This window comes from Tamandua tetradactyla, chromosome 17 (assembly GCF_023851605.1).
Source record: "Tamandua tetradactyla isolate mTamTet1 chromosome 17, mTamTet1.pri, whole genome shotgun sequence".
Classification (NCBI taxonomy): Eukaryota; Metazoa; Chordata; class Mammalia; order Pilosa; family Myrmecophagidae; genus Tamandua; species Tamandua tetradactyla.
Window position 1 is genome coordinate 2,245,726 of NC_135343.1, and position 17,570 is coordinate 2,263,295.

General features: G+C 62.8%; 1 protein-coding gene and 1 long non-coding RNA gene across 9 annotated transcripts; one reads left to right on the plus strand and one right to left on the minus strand.

The window, feature by feature from the left end:
* Positions 1-68: 68 nt before the first annotated feature.
* GPAT2 (glycerol-3-phosphate acyltransferase 2, mitochondrial) lies at positions 69-9,640 on the minus strand. 8 transcript variants are annotated; one of them, XM_077133752.1, is made up of 23 exons: positions 9,332-9,383; positions 8,683-8,732; positions 8,351-8,464; positions 8,097-8,210; positions 7,125-7,198; positions 6,698-6,802; positions 6,409-6,537; positions 5,454-5,553; positions 5,000-5,133; positions 4,687-4,786; positions 4,386-4,598; positions 3,927-4,049; positions 3,703-3,785; positions 3,291-3,415; positions 2,652-2,722; positions 2,305-2,563; positions 2,065-2,213; positions 1,899-1,976; positions 1,313-1,444; positions 1,117-1,237; positions 902-967; positions 661-716; positions 69-351 (listed from the first exon to the last, which is right to left on the minus strand). In XM_077133752.1, exons 3-23 carry the CDS (start codon positions 8,417-8,419, stop codon positions 235-237), a joined length of 2,418 nt encoding a protein of 805 aa, XP_076989867.1. In that variant the 5' UTR covers positions 8,420-8,464; positions 8,683-8,732; positions 9,332-9,383; the 3' UTR covers positions 69-234. The 8 variants fall into 8 exon arrangements, with proteins under 8 accessions (XP_076989867.1, XP_076989865.1, XP_076989870.1 ...); XM_077133750.1 differs by lacking the exon at positions 9,332-9,383 and adding an exon at positions 9,150-9,206; XM_077133755.1 differs by lacking the exons at positions 8,683-8,732; positions 9,332-9,383 and adding an exon at positions 9,541-9,640 and having other exon boundaries at positions 3,297-3,415.
* Positions 8,940-14,045, plus strand: LOC143660593 (uncharacterized). Its single transcript, XR_013164133.1, has 5 exons — positions 8,940-9,349; positions 10,522-10,807; positions 12,456-12,716; positions 12,817-12,870; positions 13,494-14,045. It is a non-coding gene; the product is annotated as an uncharacterized LOC143660593 (long non-coding RNA).
* Positions 14,046-17,570: the final 3,525 nt, after the last annotated feature.

Consider the following 17,570-nt stretch of genomic DNA (forward strand, 5'->3'; position numbering starts at 1 on the left):
GGGGCATTCACGCAGAGCTGGGGAAGGTGAGTGCAGACACACACAAGCAGACCAGAGACACAGCTGGGGAAAGGGGACTCATCTAGTTCTTGTAATCACAGCAAGGGGCAGCAAGGACAGTTGGGCCTCAAAAGACTTGATAGTCCAGCTAACTCTGCTGCCCTTGGGTCAGTCTTCAGGCCCCAGGACACAGGCTGGTTCTGGGTCTGAGAAGCCCCGGCCCGGCCCCCAGACCTAGCCACAGAGGAACTGCCGGATGAACTGCTCCAGCTTTTCCTGACTGTCACGGCTGGCGAATGCGGGGGACAGGCTGAGCACGGGGCCTGCAGGGCCTGGCGTCTGCTGCAGCACCTAGGGTAGGGAGGGGCTCAGGGGCGCAGCCTGCCCCGCAGCACTGCACTGAATCCTCTGAGTCCCTGCGAGGGGCCTGTGGAGCCCCCGCGGGTATCTGTCCTCTCTCTGGGAGTGAGAATGGTCAGTGGTCTGGGACACCAAGATGGGCAAAAAAACCACCCTGCCTCCTCCACCCTCCTTTTCCACTCCACACCTTGTCCTGTAGACACCGAGTGAAGCCCAGGGTCCCAACGCATTGCTGGGGCCAGCCCAGGAGTGTGGGTTAAGGGGTGGGAGGCAGTTGGGCAGTATGCTTGGCCTTCTCACCCCCAGGTCTCTGAAGGTCCAGATGGCCCTGATGGCGAGATGTGGGTCCACACACTCTGGAAAGCAGAGCAAAGCACAGGTCTGAAGGAGGGAGGGCAGGCCGGGAGCCACGGGGCTCAGACTGAACCTTCCAGAAGGTCTCTCGGTCCCCCCCCCCCCCCCGTGCTCCCTGCCCAGCAGAGGGCAGCAGCCACCAGCAGACCCGCCCCCCCCATCAGCCTGGCCAGCGGCTCCGACTCACCGAAGCACCCTTTCTCCCGCGCAGTGGCCTGCAAGAACCGGAGCAGCTGCCTCGAGTAGCCAGGCTCTGTGGGCAGAGGGCCAGACCTGGACCCGGGGCCTGCGCAGGCAGGATCCACAGGCTTCCGCTCAGCCTCACCCTGGCGCCTGCAGGGCAGGAAGGGCCTGGGCCCAGGCAGCGCTGGGCACTGTGGCGCAGGGTGTGGTGGCCCTCACCTGTGTCCGGCAGCCGCCCCTGGTGGAGGAAGGCAGCAGTGTGGGCGAAGGCCCCGAGCAGCGGGCTCAGGAGGCGGCAGAGGAAGATGAAGAAGTCCGGGCAGCGCGACTGCTGGCTGAGCTGGGGAAGGCAGGGCAGGTGAGGGGCGGCACCCGGCCACCCGCTGCCCCCTCCCACTACCTTCCCCCAGCGCACCCTGAAGTACCGGCCCGCGGCCACCTCAAGGTCATCGCTGTCACTGTCGCTGAAGTCCCCAGTTGGCTTCCACAGCAGCTTCGTGCTCAAGTGCTGTCGCCCCGTGTCGCAGGCCAGCTGGGAGCCTGGGGTCTGGGGAACGTGGGCCCTGCTGGCCCCTGCCAGGCTGGCCAGGACTTACCCCCAGCCACAGCCCCACCCTAAGCACACCCATGCAGTTGTGTAAAACCAGTTCAAGCAGACCCAGGAAACCCAAGAAGAAAATCCTGGCCGTGCAAGATGGGCCATCTGCTGAGCCACCTCGCAGAGAGAGGAAGAGCCCACCCTCAAGGCCACACCTGCAGACAGCAGTTGGAGTACATCTGTCCAGCCATCACGACAGACACATGCACCCAGGGCTGATGTGATGTGCCCAGATCCCAAGACAAAGGGTGGCAGTGGGGGGACCCTGGCTGCCCACCTACCAGGCTCTGTCCTGGCTGCAGCTGCTGGGCCAAGGGGCTGCCCACTCTACCTCAAGCACACAGCAGAGGGGCCAGGGGGCAACTGTCCACCAGAGCAAGAGGCGGCCAGGACCTGCACCTACCTCCTCGGCAACCAGGAGCCCACACTGGATGAGGCGGTCCAGCACCTCCTGGCAGTAGCAGTAGGAAGACTGGCAGGGCTGGGGAAAAAAAGACAGCTATGGGGCCCCAGGAGAGCCTGCAGGAGGGGCCCCCGAGCCGAGCGGGCTGTGGGAAGCGGGGCCTGACCTGCAGGAGCAGCAGGTCACGTGGCAGCAGGTGCAGCAGCAGGAGGATCTGGCCATACAGCTCACTCTGGCTCAGCAGCTCCAGGCCCTGCAGCTCCCAGGGCCCCTCGGGTGGCACCCGTCGGGCCAGCAGCCCTCGCACGGCACAAGCTGGGAGACGGGCGGGGCCCAAGGGACATGAGGAGGACGGAGGCCAGGCCCCTCGCCCCCACCCACCCCGGGGCCGAGCCCCAGGCCTCACCGCCCACAGCCTCGCTCAGGAAGGCGGGCAGCAGCTCGGCACTGAGGCGCGCCAGGTGGGCGAGGCTGGGCCCAGGCCGCGGCAGCACCAGCACGTCCCCTGGGCAGGTGCGCATCAGGGCAACATGGGGGCGCAGCAGGCTCAGCGTGTGCCGCACCAGGCCCCGGAGCTGCCCCGAGAAGCCCACGTCGAAGCCACGCAGCAGCGTCTCCTCTGTCAACCACGAGAACTCCCCCAGGAGATGAGAGAGGAGCACACCCTGGGTAGGCAAATTGGGGCAAGGAATGCTGAGCCGGAGGGCCCCCTGCCCCCTGCACCCCTCACCACGCCACCTCCCTCGGCCCCACCTTCTGACGTCTGAACAGCAGCAGCGTCGCCATGATGGCTGTGCTCATCACCGCCGAGCTGGCCACGCTGGCTGGGCCGGGGAGGGAGCACAAGTCAGGGCCAGGAGCCAGCTGCAGGGCCTCCGCCACCTGGCAAGTCTTCCCAGCCAAGAAACCTCTGCTCCATGGCAGCAGTCCCCATGGAGGTCACTCCAGCTCAGGTCAGGGGAGAGCAGGCCTGGTCCCTGGCCCTGCCTCTCCACAAGCCCTGGACTTTCCCTGTTCCTCGCAGACCCAAACTGGCTCCAGCCTCCCACACAGATGGACCCCTCCGGAGCAGCACTAGACATGTTCTCTACTGCGTGCTGTGCACCAGAACCCGGGCCCAGAGCACGCCACAGGGTGGCCCCAGGGGCCTGGGGGCCTGACCCCCACCCCAGCCCTTCCTCTGCAGTTCAGGTGGCCACTCCCGAGCTCCCATCTGGAGGCTCCCCAAGCCTTCTCAGGCACAGGGAGAGGTCAGCTCCTGGGGACAGGGTGCCCGGTGCGCCACACAGCAAGAGCACAGCAGGTGCACAAGTCCACGAGCGGAGGCCCTGAGCGGGGTCACCCAGAGGAGGAGGGGCTGCTCGGGGCCCCGGAGGCCCAGATCTCGCTCACCCTCACCGTTCAGGACGTGGCAGCCCAGCCTCCTGACCAGGAGCTGCGTCTCCTCTCCGAGGGCCAGCAGGGGGCCAACCACCGGCGTCCACTCCTGCTCCTTCTCCGTGTCTGGGACCACAGTCCTAGGAGAGGCAGGCCAAAGTGACGCGTGAGGTGAGCACAGGCCTGCGGAGAACTCAGAGCCCTCTTGAAGTGGAGGAGGTTTCCCCTTTCAGCCTTGGGGTGGGAGGCAGCCCTCCGGGCCCATAGCCCACACACCCACACAGACCCCACGCAGGAGAGGTGCCTGGCACTGCCCTCCCAGGTACCTTGTGGCAAAGGAGGTGGATTCCGTGACTTGTCTCTGTATGAGGGGAGGGGGAGGGGGAGGGGGAGGGGCCCCGGGGCCCACACACTTCCCTGCTCCTACCCTTGGCCCAGCACGAGGGGCTGCAGCAGCTGCTCCAGGGTCTGCCTGCTACCCCAGCAGCTTCTGGAATTGGTGATGTATTCCTGCCCAGGACAAGGCTCTTAGATGATCTGCCCCAGCCCACCACGACACCTGCTAGGCACAGCCAGCTGCAGAAACCCCAGGACAGAGCCCATGGGAAACTCCAAGCAAGACATTCCAGGTTTCACCCTGCTGGCTCCTACCTGCAGGGAGAAGGGCTGGGCCAGGTGCACACGGACACAGCCCTGGCGGCTGCAGCCCCAGCTGCTGCGCAGGCTCCGCAGAACAGCCAGAGCTCCTGTCCACAGCCCCAGGGGGGGCGCGGCCTGCAGGAAGGGACGCCACTGAGGGGCTGGCTCACATGGGGCCCCACTTCTCTCCAGAGCCTGCTTGGTCATCTCAGGGCCAACCTGATATGTGACTCTGAACTCAGCTAGCTCTGATTTGCTCACCCACAAAACAGAACAGATCCCTCCCTGGCAAGTCTTTTGAGGATTAACTGCCTTGGAGAAGGAGAACGCAGTCGCAGGAGAACGACTGTAGGGAGTAGACCCTTTGACCCCAGCTCCCTATGGGGGGAGCTCGGCCACAGAACACAGCATTGTGCCTCCTGTCGGGAGACAGGCTGGCACTGGGGGTCCCCAAGGGCAGGAGGGTCTCACGTGGTGAGGATCATGCAGTGCATCTGCAACCAGGTCGTAGGTGATGGCCACCGGCACCAGCATGGCATCCGGGACGACGCCTGCCTGCACCGTGTGCACCACCAGGCCCAGCCAGGCCTGGCCCAGGGCCGACAGCCTCCAGCCCTGGGCCCCAGGGGGCTCCTCCAGGAAGATAAGCAGGGGCTGCCCACTGACCAGCAGCTGCTCCATGGCCTGGTGTGGCAGGGGGAGGCATCAAAGTCAGTACAGGGACAAACTCCCACACCCCTGCCAGTCCATACACAATCACAGTGACACTCACCGCATGGACCACAGCCCTTGCCAGGACTCCCTTAGGGCTGTCCAGGGGGAGGCTGGCCTCTGGAGGCAGGAAGAGCCCCCCAAGGTGCCTCAGCAGGGCTCTGTGGAGCACAGGACAGAGGCTGATGAAGAAGGAGCTCCACAGACGACCAGCCTGGGTTCTGCCACGGACACTCCACTGAGCCCCCAGGCTGGGCAGCAGCCAGGAAGGCCTCCTGGGAAGCTGCTGACAGTGGACCCCCATGCTCAGGCCCATGTCCTCCTGCCCCAGCCAGGGCCTTCCCCCACGGGTGTTCAGGACACCAGATCTTTACCTGAGAGCGGGGGAGCAGGCGTGAGGATCCCAGGCCACCCGGAGCACACCCAGCCCCTGGGAGAGCAGTACGAAGGGCAGCATGATGCCGTCCAGAAAGGACTTGTGGGTGGACAGGAGGACGAGTGGCAAGTCCTGCTCCGAGAGGTAGACACAAAGGCCCAGCTGTGCCTCTGCCCCGAAGGCCCAGGAGAGCCCTGAAGGGAGGTTCAGCTGACAGCTCTGCCTTCTGAGTACATTTCCCAAACAGCATTTTCAAAGGGGAGCTTTTCCACAGTGTTTAAGGTAATGTGCTGACATAATGAAAGGCTTAAAGCCTTAAAGAGCACGATAATCAGACACTGGAGGAAACCCAGGGGAGCAGGCCCATGAGACCCCAACAAGTCAGGAGAGCAGAGGATGTTCCCACCAGCTGCCGGCTTGCCTGACCCATTCCCAGCCGGCGGCGGCCTTACCGCCTGGGCAGCCTGGTGCACCATCTTCAGCTGACCCCTGTGCAGTTGCACGTTGAGGAAGAGGCGGTTCAGGAGCCACAGCAGCGCCCAGCCCAGCAGCCTGCAGACCGACCCCCAGCTTGAGCCCAGGCAGACAGGGCACTGCCCAACAACCCTCCAGGGCAGGCACCGCTGCTGCCCCCGTGTCACAAGGGAGGCCTGACTATGGACCCCAGACTGCTGGGCCCCATCCCCATGCTGTCACCCAAGAAGACGATGCAGCTATCCTACACTGGCTCTCCCCACTTCCTTCACCACAAAAGAGCCACAGTCATTACCTGGCCCTGTCTAAGCAAGCTGCCGTGGAAGGTGGAACAGACGGGGAGCAGTTGGTGATGCCAGAAAGAAAGGATAACTGAAGGGGCAATTGGGTGGGGGGGTGTCCAAAGGCCTTGTGGGGTCAGCTGTGACTGAAGGAAAACCACCAGGCAGAAGCAGGTACGAGCAGGTCCTCACCTGGCAGCTTCTAATTCCTTGCAAGGACAGTGCCTCCTCTTTCCCAAGTTCACATCTAACAACCCCGCTTCACATGCCAGGTCCCAACCCCGTTCTGCCTTCAACTTCCAGAAAAGACTGAGCCCTTTCCTGGCCCAGGGCCTCAGCTCCTCCCTCCCCTAGCAAGAACACTCCCTGCGCTCACAGTGCTGGCTCCTTTCCCTCCTTAGGCCCTACCTTGCAGGCCTCTTCCTGCCCAGGGGGCAGGGGCAGCCCCAGCCCCTCCTATCTTCCTCACAGGGCTGTCTGTCTGTCTTCTCTGACCTGAGCACCACGCACACCTGGGACAGGGCCCTGTGCCTAATGCGCTCACACCTGTGCGGGGCAGCCGCACCCCCGCTCCCACGAGAGTGGTACCCAGCCGACTCCCACTCTGCAGAAGGGCAGAGGCTGGAGCCCAGGGCGGCCCCTCAGCAGTTACCTGAGCAGGAAGGGGCGGGGTGGAGCCTGAATGTGGCTCAGCAGGCGCTGCACCTCCTGCTTCGCCTGGCCAGGCTCCTGGCCCTCCCCAGCCCCTCCCGGGACCCTCCCCGAGATGGCCTTCTGCACCCTGTGGGAGGAAAGGGGGTCAGGCTGGGTGGGCAAGGCCTCCTGGTCATTCCCCAGCGCACAGCCCATCTCCACCCTCCATCCTCCCCACGGCCTTCAAGACCATGCCCAGCCGGCAGCCCCCATCCCTCACCTGGAACTTGCCACCCCCACCCCCTCACCCAGTGCTTTCCATGATCTTCTGCGAGGCATCCTTGCAGGGAGGTATGTGCTGCTCCACTGACCACAGGAAATAGCAGAGCCTCCGAACCAGCCAGCCCCGAAACCTGGGTGCGGCCCCAGAGTAGGGGCAGGGGAGGCCATCTTTCAGAGAGGTCTACCCTTCCTCCCACCCTGGGTCCTCAGATGGCTGTCCCCAGGCCCAAGGCAATGAAAATTCCTTAGCACAGAGTAGAAGGAGGAACCCCTGCCTGCCAGCCAGTGCAGGTTCAGGGCCTGGCACACAGTGAGCAGCAGTGCTCACGGAAGAACCTGCAGGACAGCTACAGGCCTGGCTGCCGGGCCCTGGGCTGTGGGGTGGAGGGCAGGGCCCTGCCTTGCCCGTCAGAGGAAGAAAAGGGCACCACGACCCTGCCCCAGAGTGGCTACCTGGTGTCCTCCTCCTGCACCAGGATCGCATTGCAGAAGCCCAGATCCATTATGCTCCTGTGGAAGAGGGACTCCTGCACGACAACAGGGGGCTCACCGCCGGCAAAGGACAGCCCCTGCCCACCCCTCCCAACCTGTGCCTGATGGTCCCAGTCTACCAGGACACAGCCTCATGCCACAGCATTTCCCAAGAGGTGTCTGACCCCAGGTCCAGGAGGCTGGCCCCAGAGAAAGGACACCAGCATCCCATGGGAGCCGTGCAGGGCTCGGGGCGAGGTACTCTGTAGAGAACCACCCCTCCTGGGGAGGAGGGTAGCACAGTCTCTGCAAGGTCAGTCAGAGAGAGATCTTTACAGCTTTGCTCAAATCCCCAAGCTAATTTTGATCATGGACCCTGGTTTCGGGTAACATTTATTAACATCCTGCACAACTGGTGAAATTTGTTGGAATCAGAGAAGCAAAATCTCCTTGCACCACGTGCAGTGAGTGTTGGTGTCTCCCCGACTCCTATGTATGCTCTCCTTCCGCCGGCCCTCCCTAGTCTAAGCCTTGCCCTCCACTCCCCTGCGTGGCCCCATTCCCTGCCCCTACCCGACCCCCAGCTTGGGCACAGGAGTTGGGTTCACACACCCCATTCCATCTCGGAGCACCTGGACGGCAGAGAGCACCAACCGGCCTCCCCGGACCCTCAACCCCACCTCCACCTGCACGTGGCCTGGACACACTGCTGAGTGCATCCAAGTCTGGGTGGGCAGATATCCTCCAAACTGGCCCCAATTCTCTGGCCACACACTTCCCCTTCTCAGGCCCCTCTGCAGCCCCCCACCCAAAGTGCCCCCCAGGCTTAGGGAGTCAGCTTCTACCAAGAGCACAACCAACGACATCCATTCCCCTGAAAGACAAGAAGCCAGGGGCAGGGAGGACACGAGGGAGAGGCTTCCCGGGTGAGGGGCCCAGCCCACCATCACTCACCCAGCTCTTAGGGGTGCAGGCCTGACAGCATCGACCCACAAAGGGGCGATACTTCCCCAGGAATGGGGTGACAGCCTCCAGCTTCATCCCGAAGCCAGAGGACCACAAGCTGCTCTGGAACAAGACCGTAGGGATTGCTCAGAGGGTGCACAGTGCGTGGCAGAGGCTCCAGGAGGGTGGGTCTCAGGCAAGGGTTGGGGAAGGGGGGAGAGGGATGGGAAAGGGAATTCTGGAGATGGGGGAGTCCACCCTACCTCCTGGCCACCACGGCCACTCCTTGGACTCTGCTGCATCTGGAGTGGGGCTCCCAATGGGGCAGCCATGAGAGTCTAGGAGATCCAGGCACCAGCAACTCTTAACAGGAACAGCTGCAGGGACAGAGAGAGCCCCTGGTGGCTAATCCCAAAACAGCCAAGTACCAGCCAGGACAGCAGTGGAGAAAACCGGCAGAAAGCTGAAGGCCAGGTGCAAATCAAAACCCCACGAAGGAGCGGCTCTCCCAGGGCCTGGTCGTGGGTTCCTCAGGCCGACGGGGGTGGGAGAGGTGGGGGTGGGGAGGCATAGCCACCTTCCCATCAGCACCCACCCTGCCATCTCCAGCACAGATGGAGCTGCACCGGCACCTAAGACCCCTCTCTGCAGAGAGAGAAGGGGTCAGCACAGGTACATGCCAGGCCCCCAGGCCCTGGACGGCTCTGCCTCTGCCCCCAGAAGGCATCGCTGCGGGCACGTGGGCCCAGCCCCGGGGAGGCTGTCGTCATCAGGAACGGAACCAAAGTGCTCAGCCGCCTGGGTCAGGGCTGCCTCCGGCTCCTGCGCATCTCCCTGTCAGCAGTGGCTCTGCATAGCAAGGCCTGCTTCTATCTCCTCAGCCCCCGCCCCTCACGGGCCCTCAACTGAGAACGTCTCCATTCCACAAAAGAGCAGAAACCCTCCCTCCCAACCCTCAGGCCCTAAAGCTCCCTCCGCCCCAATCTCCCACTGCCCCGTGGTGCCCCCACCCCACACCACCCATCCAGCAACACCCTCTCTCTCCCGGGTGTCCCACCACACCCTGCACGTCACTAAGCGCAGGGCGCCTCGTCTCACGGCCCGGTGTGCCCACGGCGGCCTGCGCCTCAGGGTGGGGGGGCCTGGCCGCCACAAACACCTCAGGGGGCAGAGGCGCCGCGGACTCCTGCCTGTGCGGGCATCTATTTCCCTCTGGATCCGCCGGGCCCCAAAACCTCACGAACCAGCACCGTCCAGCCCAGGCGCGTTAGGGTCAACCCGGGTTTCGGCCGACGCGACCTCCGGGGCCCGCGCCCCCGGCTGGCCCTGGGCCTGGCCGCCTCTCCCCGGGCCCACCCCGGCTGCAGCCCCCGCCTGGGCCGCGCCCTCGGGGACCCCGCCGCGGGCCCGGGCCCCCCGCCACCGTCCCGCCAACCCCCCAGCGCGGCCTCACCTCGCGCCCGCCGCCAACTCCCGCCAAGGCCGAGGGCGGGACCCGGAGGCGCAAGGACGGCCTCCCGCGCCGGAAGGCGGCTGAACAGGCAGCAGGGAGAGCCAACCCGGACTCGCGCCGGCCCAAAGCCCCGCCCCACCCCAACCCACGTGGGGCCTGCTCCAGCGGAAGGGAGGGCGGGGCGTGGGTGCACGTGGGGACAGCCTCGCGACAGCACGTGGCCGGGCACGCGGTGGGGGTGGGGGATGAGAGTGGCGTGCGTTCCGCGCGGACCCGCGGGTGGCGGGCTGTAATGCGGGAGTCTTCCCCGTCCTCGCTGGGGGCGCCGAGGAAGGAGAGAGAGTGGCAGTAGCCGCTCGGCCCCGCGGAAACCACGCGCGGCTGCGCAGTGGCCCTCCCGGCCGGGCGGTGGGAGCGATCTCGGGCCGCGTTTGTTCCGCGGGTACTTGGCCTCAAGCCCGGCCGGGTCCTGGGACCTAGGCACGTGTGAACGCAGACGGTCCATTCGTCCTAGGACTGTTTGCCCAAGCCCCGGAGGGGGCTGGCAGGGGGTCCACACGCAGCCCTGTATAAATGAGAGGACAGCTGCTTCCTGCCTGCATTGCCCCCAGGGAATGAATGAGCCCCCCAACATGCCAGAGAATTCCAGGGTGTGGGAACAGACTGTGACACTGGGAGAGCAAGGCCAAGGCTGGCCGGGAGGGCAGAGGTCACACCCCTCCTTCTTTCTGGCTTTGTCACCCCTAGCACAACTCCCCACTCCATCCTGTCCCCAGGGGTGCAGCTGTCTCTCTCCCTTCTTGGGCCACTTGTCCACCTGGGCAGTGACTGTATCCACTTGCTTTAGCCAGGTTTGCAGTCACACTTTGTCCCCTGCTTTACTTTTCTTGTGTCACAGGGTGCACTGGCCACAGCCAGACCCTGAAGTTCTGATGCTGGGGAAAAAAGGCAAAATAAAACAAGTGCCCCTCCTTCATTTAGGAGTTGAGAGTTTTGCGGCAGCCAGAAGAGAGTGTAGTCACGCCCTAGTAATATGGGTGGTCCTTAAAGCCAGCGTTGAGCTTTTAAGAAAGAGCAACTCAGGACAGTCCATGATGGCTCAGCAGGCAGAGTTCACCTGCCATTCCGGAGACCCGGGTTCGATTCCTGGTGCCTGTCCATGTTTAAAACAAAAAGAGCAACCCAAGAAGTAAAGCACTGCCATTTGCAGAAATGAAAACATAAAAGCAGCGTCCACTCTGCAAGAACTCATTCTAAGGAAGACAAGGTACACTAAACCCATTCTCGGGTTGCTGGTGCGGAGGGAAGGGAGGGAAAGGGGTGGGGTCAGAGATGGAAGGGACTAGATGGAGGGAGAGGGGGGTCTGTGTGGACCCGGGATGCTGAGAGCAAAATCGGCAACCCCTGAGCTGCTGGGACGGCTGCTCCTCGGGCAGGTAGGTAGGGCTCACCTGGGCAGGTGCTGAGAGAAGTAGACAAACGCTCTTCAAGGGGGGAGGGGGGAGGACCAGTGCTCAGGGGGCTCCAAGAGTATTGAGAGCACAGGGAGCACTGACCACATCTGGAGCATCAGAGTATTGAGAGCACAGGGAGCATTGACCGCATCTGGAGCATCAGAGTATTGGGAGCACTGGGAGTACTGTAAGCTCTGCGAGTGTCAGGATCCCAGGGAAGACCGGGAGCATTGAGAACACCAAGAGTATTGGGAGCACCAGGGGCATTGGAAGCACAGCCAGCACAGGGAGGGCTGGAGCACAGCACACTAAGACTATCAGGAACACTGGGAGCACTGAGAGTATCGGGAGCATCCAAAGCACTGGGAGCATTAAAAGCACTGGAGTACCAGGAGCATTGAGAGCTCAGGGAGCACTCAGAGCACCGAGAGTATTGGGAGCTCTGGGAGCACAAGGAGGACTGAGCACTAGGAGCATGGAGAGTATGGGGAGCTCCGAGAGCATCGGGAGCGGCAGGAGCATGGTTTCTTAGGCCTTGTGCTACTGCCTAAGTGGGTGAGAGGGGAGCTCAGCTCAGGTGGGTTAATTTTTAAACAAAGGGAAGCAATTGACTCAAACAATGGCCTCAGGATGTCCGCTGACGCGCTTCCCATCTGCTCTCTGCGTTGCCCTCGTCCTTAGGCTGACCCCTTGGGTGGCCATCACGCTCCCCAGCAAGGCCAGGCCCAGGCTCCCCACTTAGAAACCTCGAGGAGTGGGCACCCCTTCCCCCGGGGGTCCCACAGCCCCACATAGGCCTGGGTCAGTGCCCCTACCCCCAGGAGCCAAGGGAGTGGAGCTGGAGAGCAGTGGTGCCCCTTGCCGCCTGGTCAGTGGGACTCTCCCCTCCTGTGGACAGCGGCAGGCGTGCTGGGGTCTGTTCCTCACAGCTGGCCAGGAGGCCCGGGGGCGACATCACGGTCCTCTAGCAGCCTCTCTGGGGAAAGAATGTGCCCCACATGTGCCTCCCTCTAGGACCAGTCCCTGCTAGAGCTCCTTTCCCAGGGGGGTGTGTGACGCCTGTTTTCAGCACAGGTGGCTACGGGGGCCCCTGGAGATCCTGAGCCAGGGGGTGAGGGGGGTGCTCTGCAGAAGCGAATCTATAGAATCAGTTGCCAGGAAAGTACTTAACTGGCTGTGTTCAGTCTGTACCCAGCGAGCAGTGGAAAAGAGCAGTGGCACCCCTCCACAGAAACTTCTGGGCAGGCCCAGGGCCCAGGGAGTCTTACATTAGCCGCCACCGGGTGCTGGCATTATCTCAGGGACGCTGGGGAACGTGCTGGGCTGGGCAGAGCCACGGGGGGGCACGCGGGATCTGAGAGTCAGGGGTGGCATCCCCTCCACCCCTCCCCAAGCACTCCCCCCCTCCCAACGCCCGCCTGGGGCTGCAGTCCTCAGTTCTTGGTCTCTTTATGTCCACAGTGAGCAGTGGGTTATGTAGCAAGCACAGCCACTCGAGGCTGAGCTCACACCCAGGGCCACGTGGGCAAAGAGTGCAAGGTGCTGCTGCTTCCCAGAGCACGGCTTCCCCAGGCTGGCCTGCACCCGCACCTCCAGAACAGGAGACGGAGCAGACGGAGGCACGTACATCTGTCAGTGTGCATTTAGCTGCAAGGACCAGAAAGCTCCTCTGAAAGGGCCTTAATCAATAAAGATGCTCCTCCTGTGGGGCGTGGCTCGGAGGTAGGTCTTAGTTCAGTGCTGCAGTGACACCAGCAGGCGCCCAGGCCTGCTTCTTCCCCCATCTGTGCTGCCCTCCTCAGTGGACCCTCTCTGTTCTCAGGCAGGTCCCTTCATGGTCAGAACATAGCTGCCGCAGCTCCAGACATCACATCAGGTATGGCCACACATGCAGGGGAGACCCCTCCTCTCAGAGAAGTCTTCTTAAGAGAGAGGAGTGTTCCCCAGAGTCCCCCTGGCAGGTTTTCCATCATGTCTCACTGGCCAGAATTGCATCCCCCACCCATTCTTAGCCCGTCTCCAGCAGGGGAAAACCGCAGCTGGCTTGAGGAAGCACAGGACTTTGTGGAGGGTGTGTGGTGTGAGCCTCTGCTGTCCACCCTGGACGCAGAGGTGCTTCCCACTCCCACCATTGCCATCCGGCCCTGGACAGGCCGGTCCCCTGTGGCATGCAGCACCAGCTGCCCGCCCAGCAGCCCCCCTCTCTGCACACCCTGCCCGCCCAGCCTGACTCGGCAGGTGGCCATGTACATGGCCCAGGGATGGATCCTGACCCACAGGCAGCTGGGCAGCACCACGGCCTCTGGTTAAATGCCTGCCCCGGTGGCCTCTGCTGCAGCTAGAGAACGATTCAGAGAGAGAATAGACCTGTGTGACCTGTCCCAGGGCCTGAAGGAGGGGGCCTGCAAAGGCCGTTCTGGGAAACATTTTCCTCTGTATGGAAGGCCCCTGCCCCTCTCTCCCCTCTGCCTCTCCCCCTTCTTTTTGTTCACCATTTAGTGAGGATGTGATGTGTGGCGCCCTGGCAACCACCTTGTCATAAGGAGAGAAATACCAAGAAAACCTGGAACTTGCTGGCCCCGGGCTTTGACTTTACTGGGCTGTGAGACCATCCAGAGACCACTGAGGTGTGTTATGTGAATGAGACCAACTCTGGTTCCGCCAGGCACCCCCTTTAGCTGGCCTCCGCAGCGGCCAGCCTCCTGCGGCCCCCAGCCTCCACAATGAGGGGCACCTCTTTCCAGAACCACCTTCGCGGCTGCGGAGAAAGACGGGATCCTGCTGGCCTTCAGCTGACCTTACAGACTGGAGAGGACGCTGGGCCCAGGGTACAGGGGAAATACATCTCAGCCCAGCATATTCAAAACGCCGTCGTCTCCGCATGTCAGCAACATGACGCATTCCCAAGATATTTGGGTTCTGTTTCACCCTGAGTCTTGGGAAGCCGGCGAGTATTGCACGTCTTTGGCACGTCTTGGGTCTTCCCGCCTCCTTTCCTGGGCCTAGGGGCCGCGTGGCCGGTGCCTGGCGTGGTGGCAGAGCCGAGGGAACCCGCCCCGCTGACCGTGCCTGTTTGCCAGGCACTGGGGTGGAGGTCCGCCCCCCCAGGGTCCCCCGTGGAGCTGAGCCCATCTGACAGTGTATCTCAGGGCCCCCGCCGCAGGTGGGCCGTGCTGGCCTGGAGGGGGCTGGGGGCTGCCGGCCGCAGCCTCTTCTCGGGTCGGAGTGGGGGAGGCTGGGGCGGAACCGCGTGCTGAGCGGGACATGTAACAAGCCCGCGTCTGGAACATTCTGCCTCGGAAGCCTCGAGTGGGCTCGGGGCAGGGGCAGGCTACAGGGGGAGAGGGAGGGGCAGAGGGCGTCAGGATTTGGAGTGTGGACGGAAGACAAGTGCTCAGGGTTCAGACATGGAGTACTGGGAGCTCCGGGAGGAGCGACATCAGCTGGAAAAGAAAACAGTGTTGCTCTTTGTGCTGGTGTGAAAGAATGTATGTGCCCTAGAAAAGCCATGTTTTAATCCTAATCCCATTTTGTAAAGGCAGCCATTTCTTCTAATCCCTATTCAGTATTGAATGTTTGAAACTAATTAGATCATCTCCCTGGATAATGTGATTTAGTCGAGTGGTTGTTAAACTGGATTAGGTGACGACATGTCTCTACCCATTTGGGTGGGTCTTGATTAGTTTCTGAAGTCCTATAAAAGAAGAAACATTTTGGAGAACAAACGATTCAGAGAGAGAAGAACAGAACAAAATAGCCACAAGAAGCAGAGTCCTCCAGCCAGTGACCTTTGGAGATGAAGAAGGAAAACGCCTCCCGGGGAGCCTCATGAAACAGGAAGCCAGGAGAGGAAGCTAGCAGATGACGCCGTGTTCGCCATGTGCCCTTCCAGATGAGAGAGGAACCTTGATCGTGTTCACCATGTGCCTTCTCACTTGAGAGAGAAACCGTGAACGTCATCAGCCTTGTTGAACCAAGGTGTCTTTCCCTGGATGCCTTTGATTGGCCATTTCTATAGACTTGTTTTATTTGGGACACTTTCTCAGCTTTAGAACTGTAAGCTAGCAACTTATTAAATTCCCCTTTTAAAACCCATTCTGTTTTGGTCTGTTGCGTTCTGGCAGCTGCGAACTAGAACACTCTTTGCAAACCAGAGAGGAGCAGTGGGCAATGGGTCAAGAGGGAGGGGGAGAGCGACCAGTGCCCCCGGGCTGCGTCCTGCGCCTCTTCTTTCTACAGCAGGGAGAGGGCGGCCCAGCCGCAGGCCCGAGGGTGACGAATGGAAGGTGGGGGGGTGGGGGCCACGGCCAGGAGAGGAAGCCGAGCAAGGGGCTGTGCCAGGAGACAGGGCAGACGGGTCACGAGAGCAGCCCTGCTGGGTCCCAGCAGCTCAGGGACAGGAGAGTGCTGGCCCAGGGACCTGGTGCTGGGCCCCCTGTCCTCCCCGGCCCTCCGCGGCCCAGCCTCCCTCCCGCACTGCAGGCAGGAAGGGGGCTGGCGAGGCCTGGAGAGGGCGCCCGCCTGGGCCCCAGCATCCCGGGCCACACCTCGGGTGCAACCCTAAGCCCTCGGCCGGCCCCGAGACAGTTCTGACCCTCCCCAGTGACCGGGCCGGGCCCGGACCTTGGCCCTGGCAAGACAGCTCCTTTTTGGAGGAGGGGTGAAGCCCGTGAGCTGGGAGCGCCCTTTAGCGCCCATGGCATCGCCTCCCCCAACCTCACGCTGCCCACCAAGGTGGGCGTTGGCCCTGACGGAGGAGAAGCGGGGCACGGGGCGCTGCTGGGCAGGCAGCCCCGAAGCCCGGCAGAGGCCACCTGCGTGTCCCTGGGACCAGCCTCTTGGGGATGCGGCTGCCTGAGGCCCTGTCCGTGGACCGCAGCTTTCCCCAAGCCCCTGGCAAGGGGCAGGCCGGCTGGAGAGGATCCCCCAACCAGGGAGGCGCTGAGGAAGGTGGGGGGCCGCCACGCCCGGTCAGGAGGTGGGAGCACGATTTCAACGCCAAGGATGGAAGGGCAGAGCCCCACCCCCACCATGTGTAGCTCCCCGTTTCCTGTGAGCTGCTTGGTGACGTACAAGGCCAGAGCTGCCAGTACCCGGCCCCTCAGATATACTCCCAAGGGCCACAGGCAGAGGGGACACTGCCCCGTCCCCCTGGGCCACAGGCAGAGGGGACACTGCCCCGTCCCCCTGGGTAGGTCACAGGCAGAGGGGACACTGCCCTGTCCCCCTGGGTAGGTCACAGGCAGAGGGGACACTGCCCCATCCCCCTGGGCCACAGGCAGAGGGGACACTGCCCCATCCCTCTGGGCCTGCTTCTCACTGCAGGGCCTGAACCGAGGGTCATGACGCCCGCTGCCCTACAGGTCCTGAGCCCAGAGTTTCTCTGTCAACCCCCCACCCCCCCCCACCCCGCCTTGCGGACGGCAGGGCCAACCGTCCATTGTGGCGTCGGGGAGGCGCCTGCTAGCTGAAAACCCAGCCTCTCCTGGCACTGCCGCCTGCTGGGCCGGCCCAGCCCCTCCGCCCCAGCGCTCGGCCTCTGGGCCCTGGTTTCTCCTGCGGAGCTGAGAGCCAGCCTGGGGGCGGGGGCAGCCCCCAGAAGCTTCTCTCCTGCCGGTTCTGTGGGAGGCTGGGAGGCTTTTAAAGCAATTTGCCCAGGAGTTGGCCGGGAGATACCTGGCAACGGGAGGACCTGGGGAGAGATTTCAACTTAAACAATAGACAAACTCCCCTGGCTTGGGGCAGAGCTGGGGGCTGAGTGGCTGGGGGCCCTGCCCCTGCATCCAGCCCTCCCCCTCCACCCAGTGGCCTGGAGCAGGGAGTTCTGGGGAGCCTGAGTGCTGGGCCCCTCCCTCTAAACGCTCCTGTGAGCTTCGGTGACCCAGCCAGAGACCAGAGCGGGTCGGAGGAAGGGGGGGGGTTCCCAGAGGAGGGGCGTGGGGGGAGGAAGTGGCCTTTCTGTGTTCCCAGAACAGGAACTGGAGGACATGCCCCCCCTCCACAGCTGCCCCCGCCACCCCCCCAACTCTGGCCGAGGGCGGGGTTCTGTGGGCGTCCCCAGAGGTAAGCCTGGGGCTGAGAATGACTGGCCCCACCACTGACAGAGCCCCAAACATGCCCCATGCTCCCTGGCCCGCTGACCTCACCACTAGGAACTTCTCCCAAAGACATAATTGCAAAGGGGAAAGAGCTGTATGCGCACAGCTGTTTATAGCAGCATTATTTATAATGGTTTTAAAAATCTGCAATCTGCCAAAATGCTTTGCAAGTTGGGGGCGGGGGCGTGGGGCAATGATGTCAATAAGGCAGAATATTTATTACGCAGCCAAGAGAAATGGTAAATATGGAAAATTCTCCATGAAAGAGTGTCAAGGGTGGGAGCGTACAGTTTTTGTTGGGTCAGCACATAGAAGCATCTCCACCACCCACTGCTCTGAACGCCGCGAGACCACGTCCCAGGAGCAGCTCCTGGCGCCAGGGCAGGGAGCTCCCCCAGCCTCAGTTTCCCCACCCCAAGCAGCAGCGAGACTCCCAGCCCTGGCCAGTGGGCGCAGGGAGCAGCCGGGAGCAGGAACA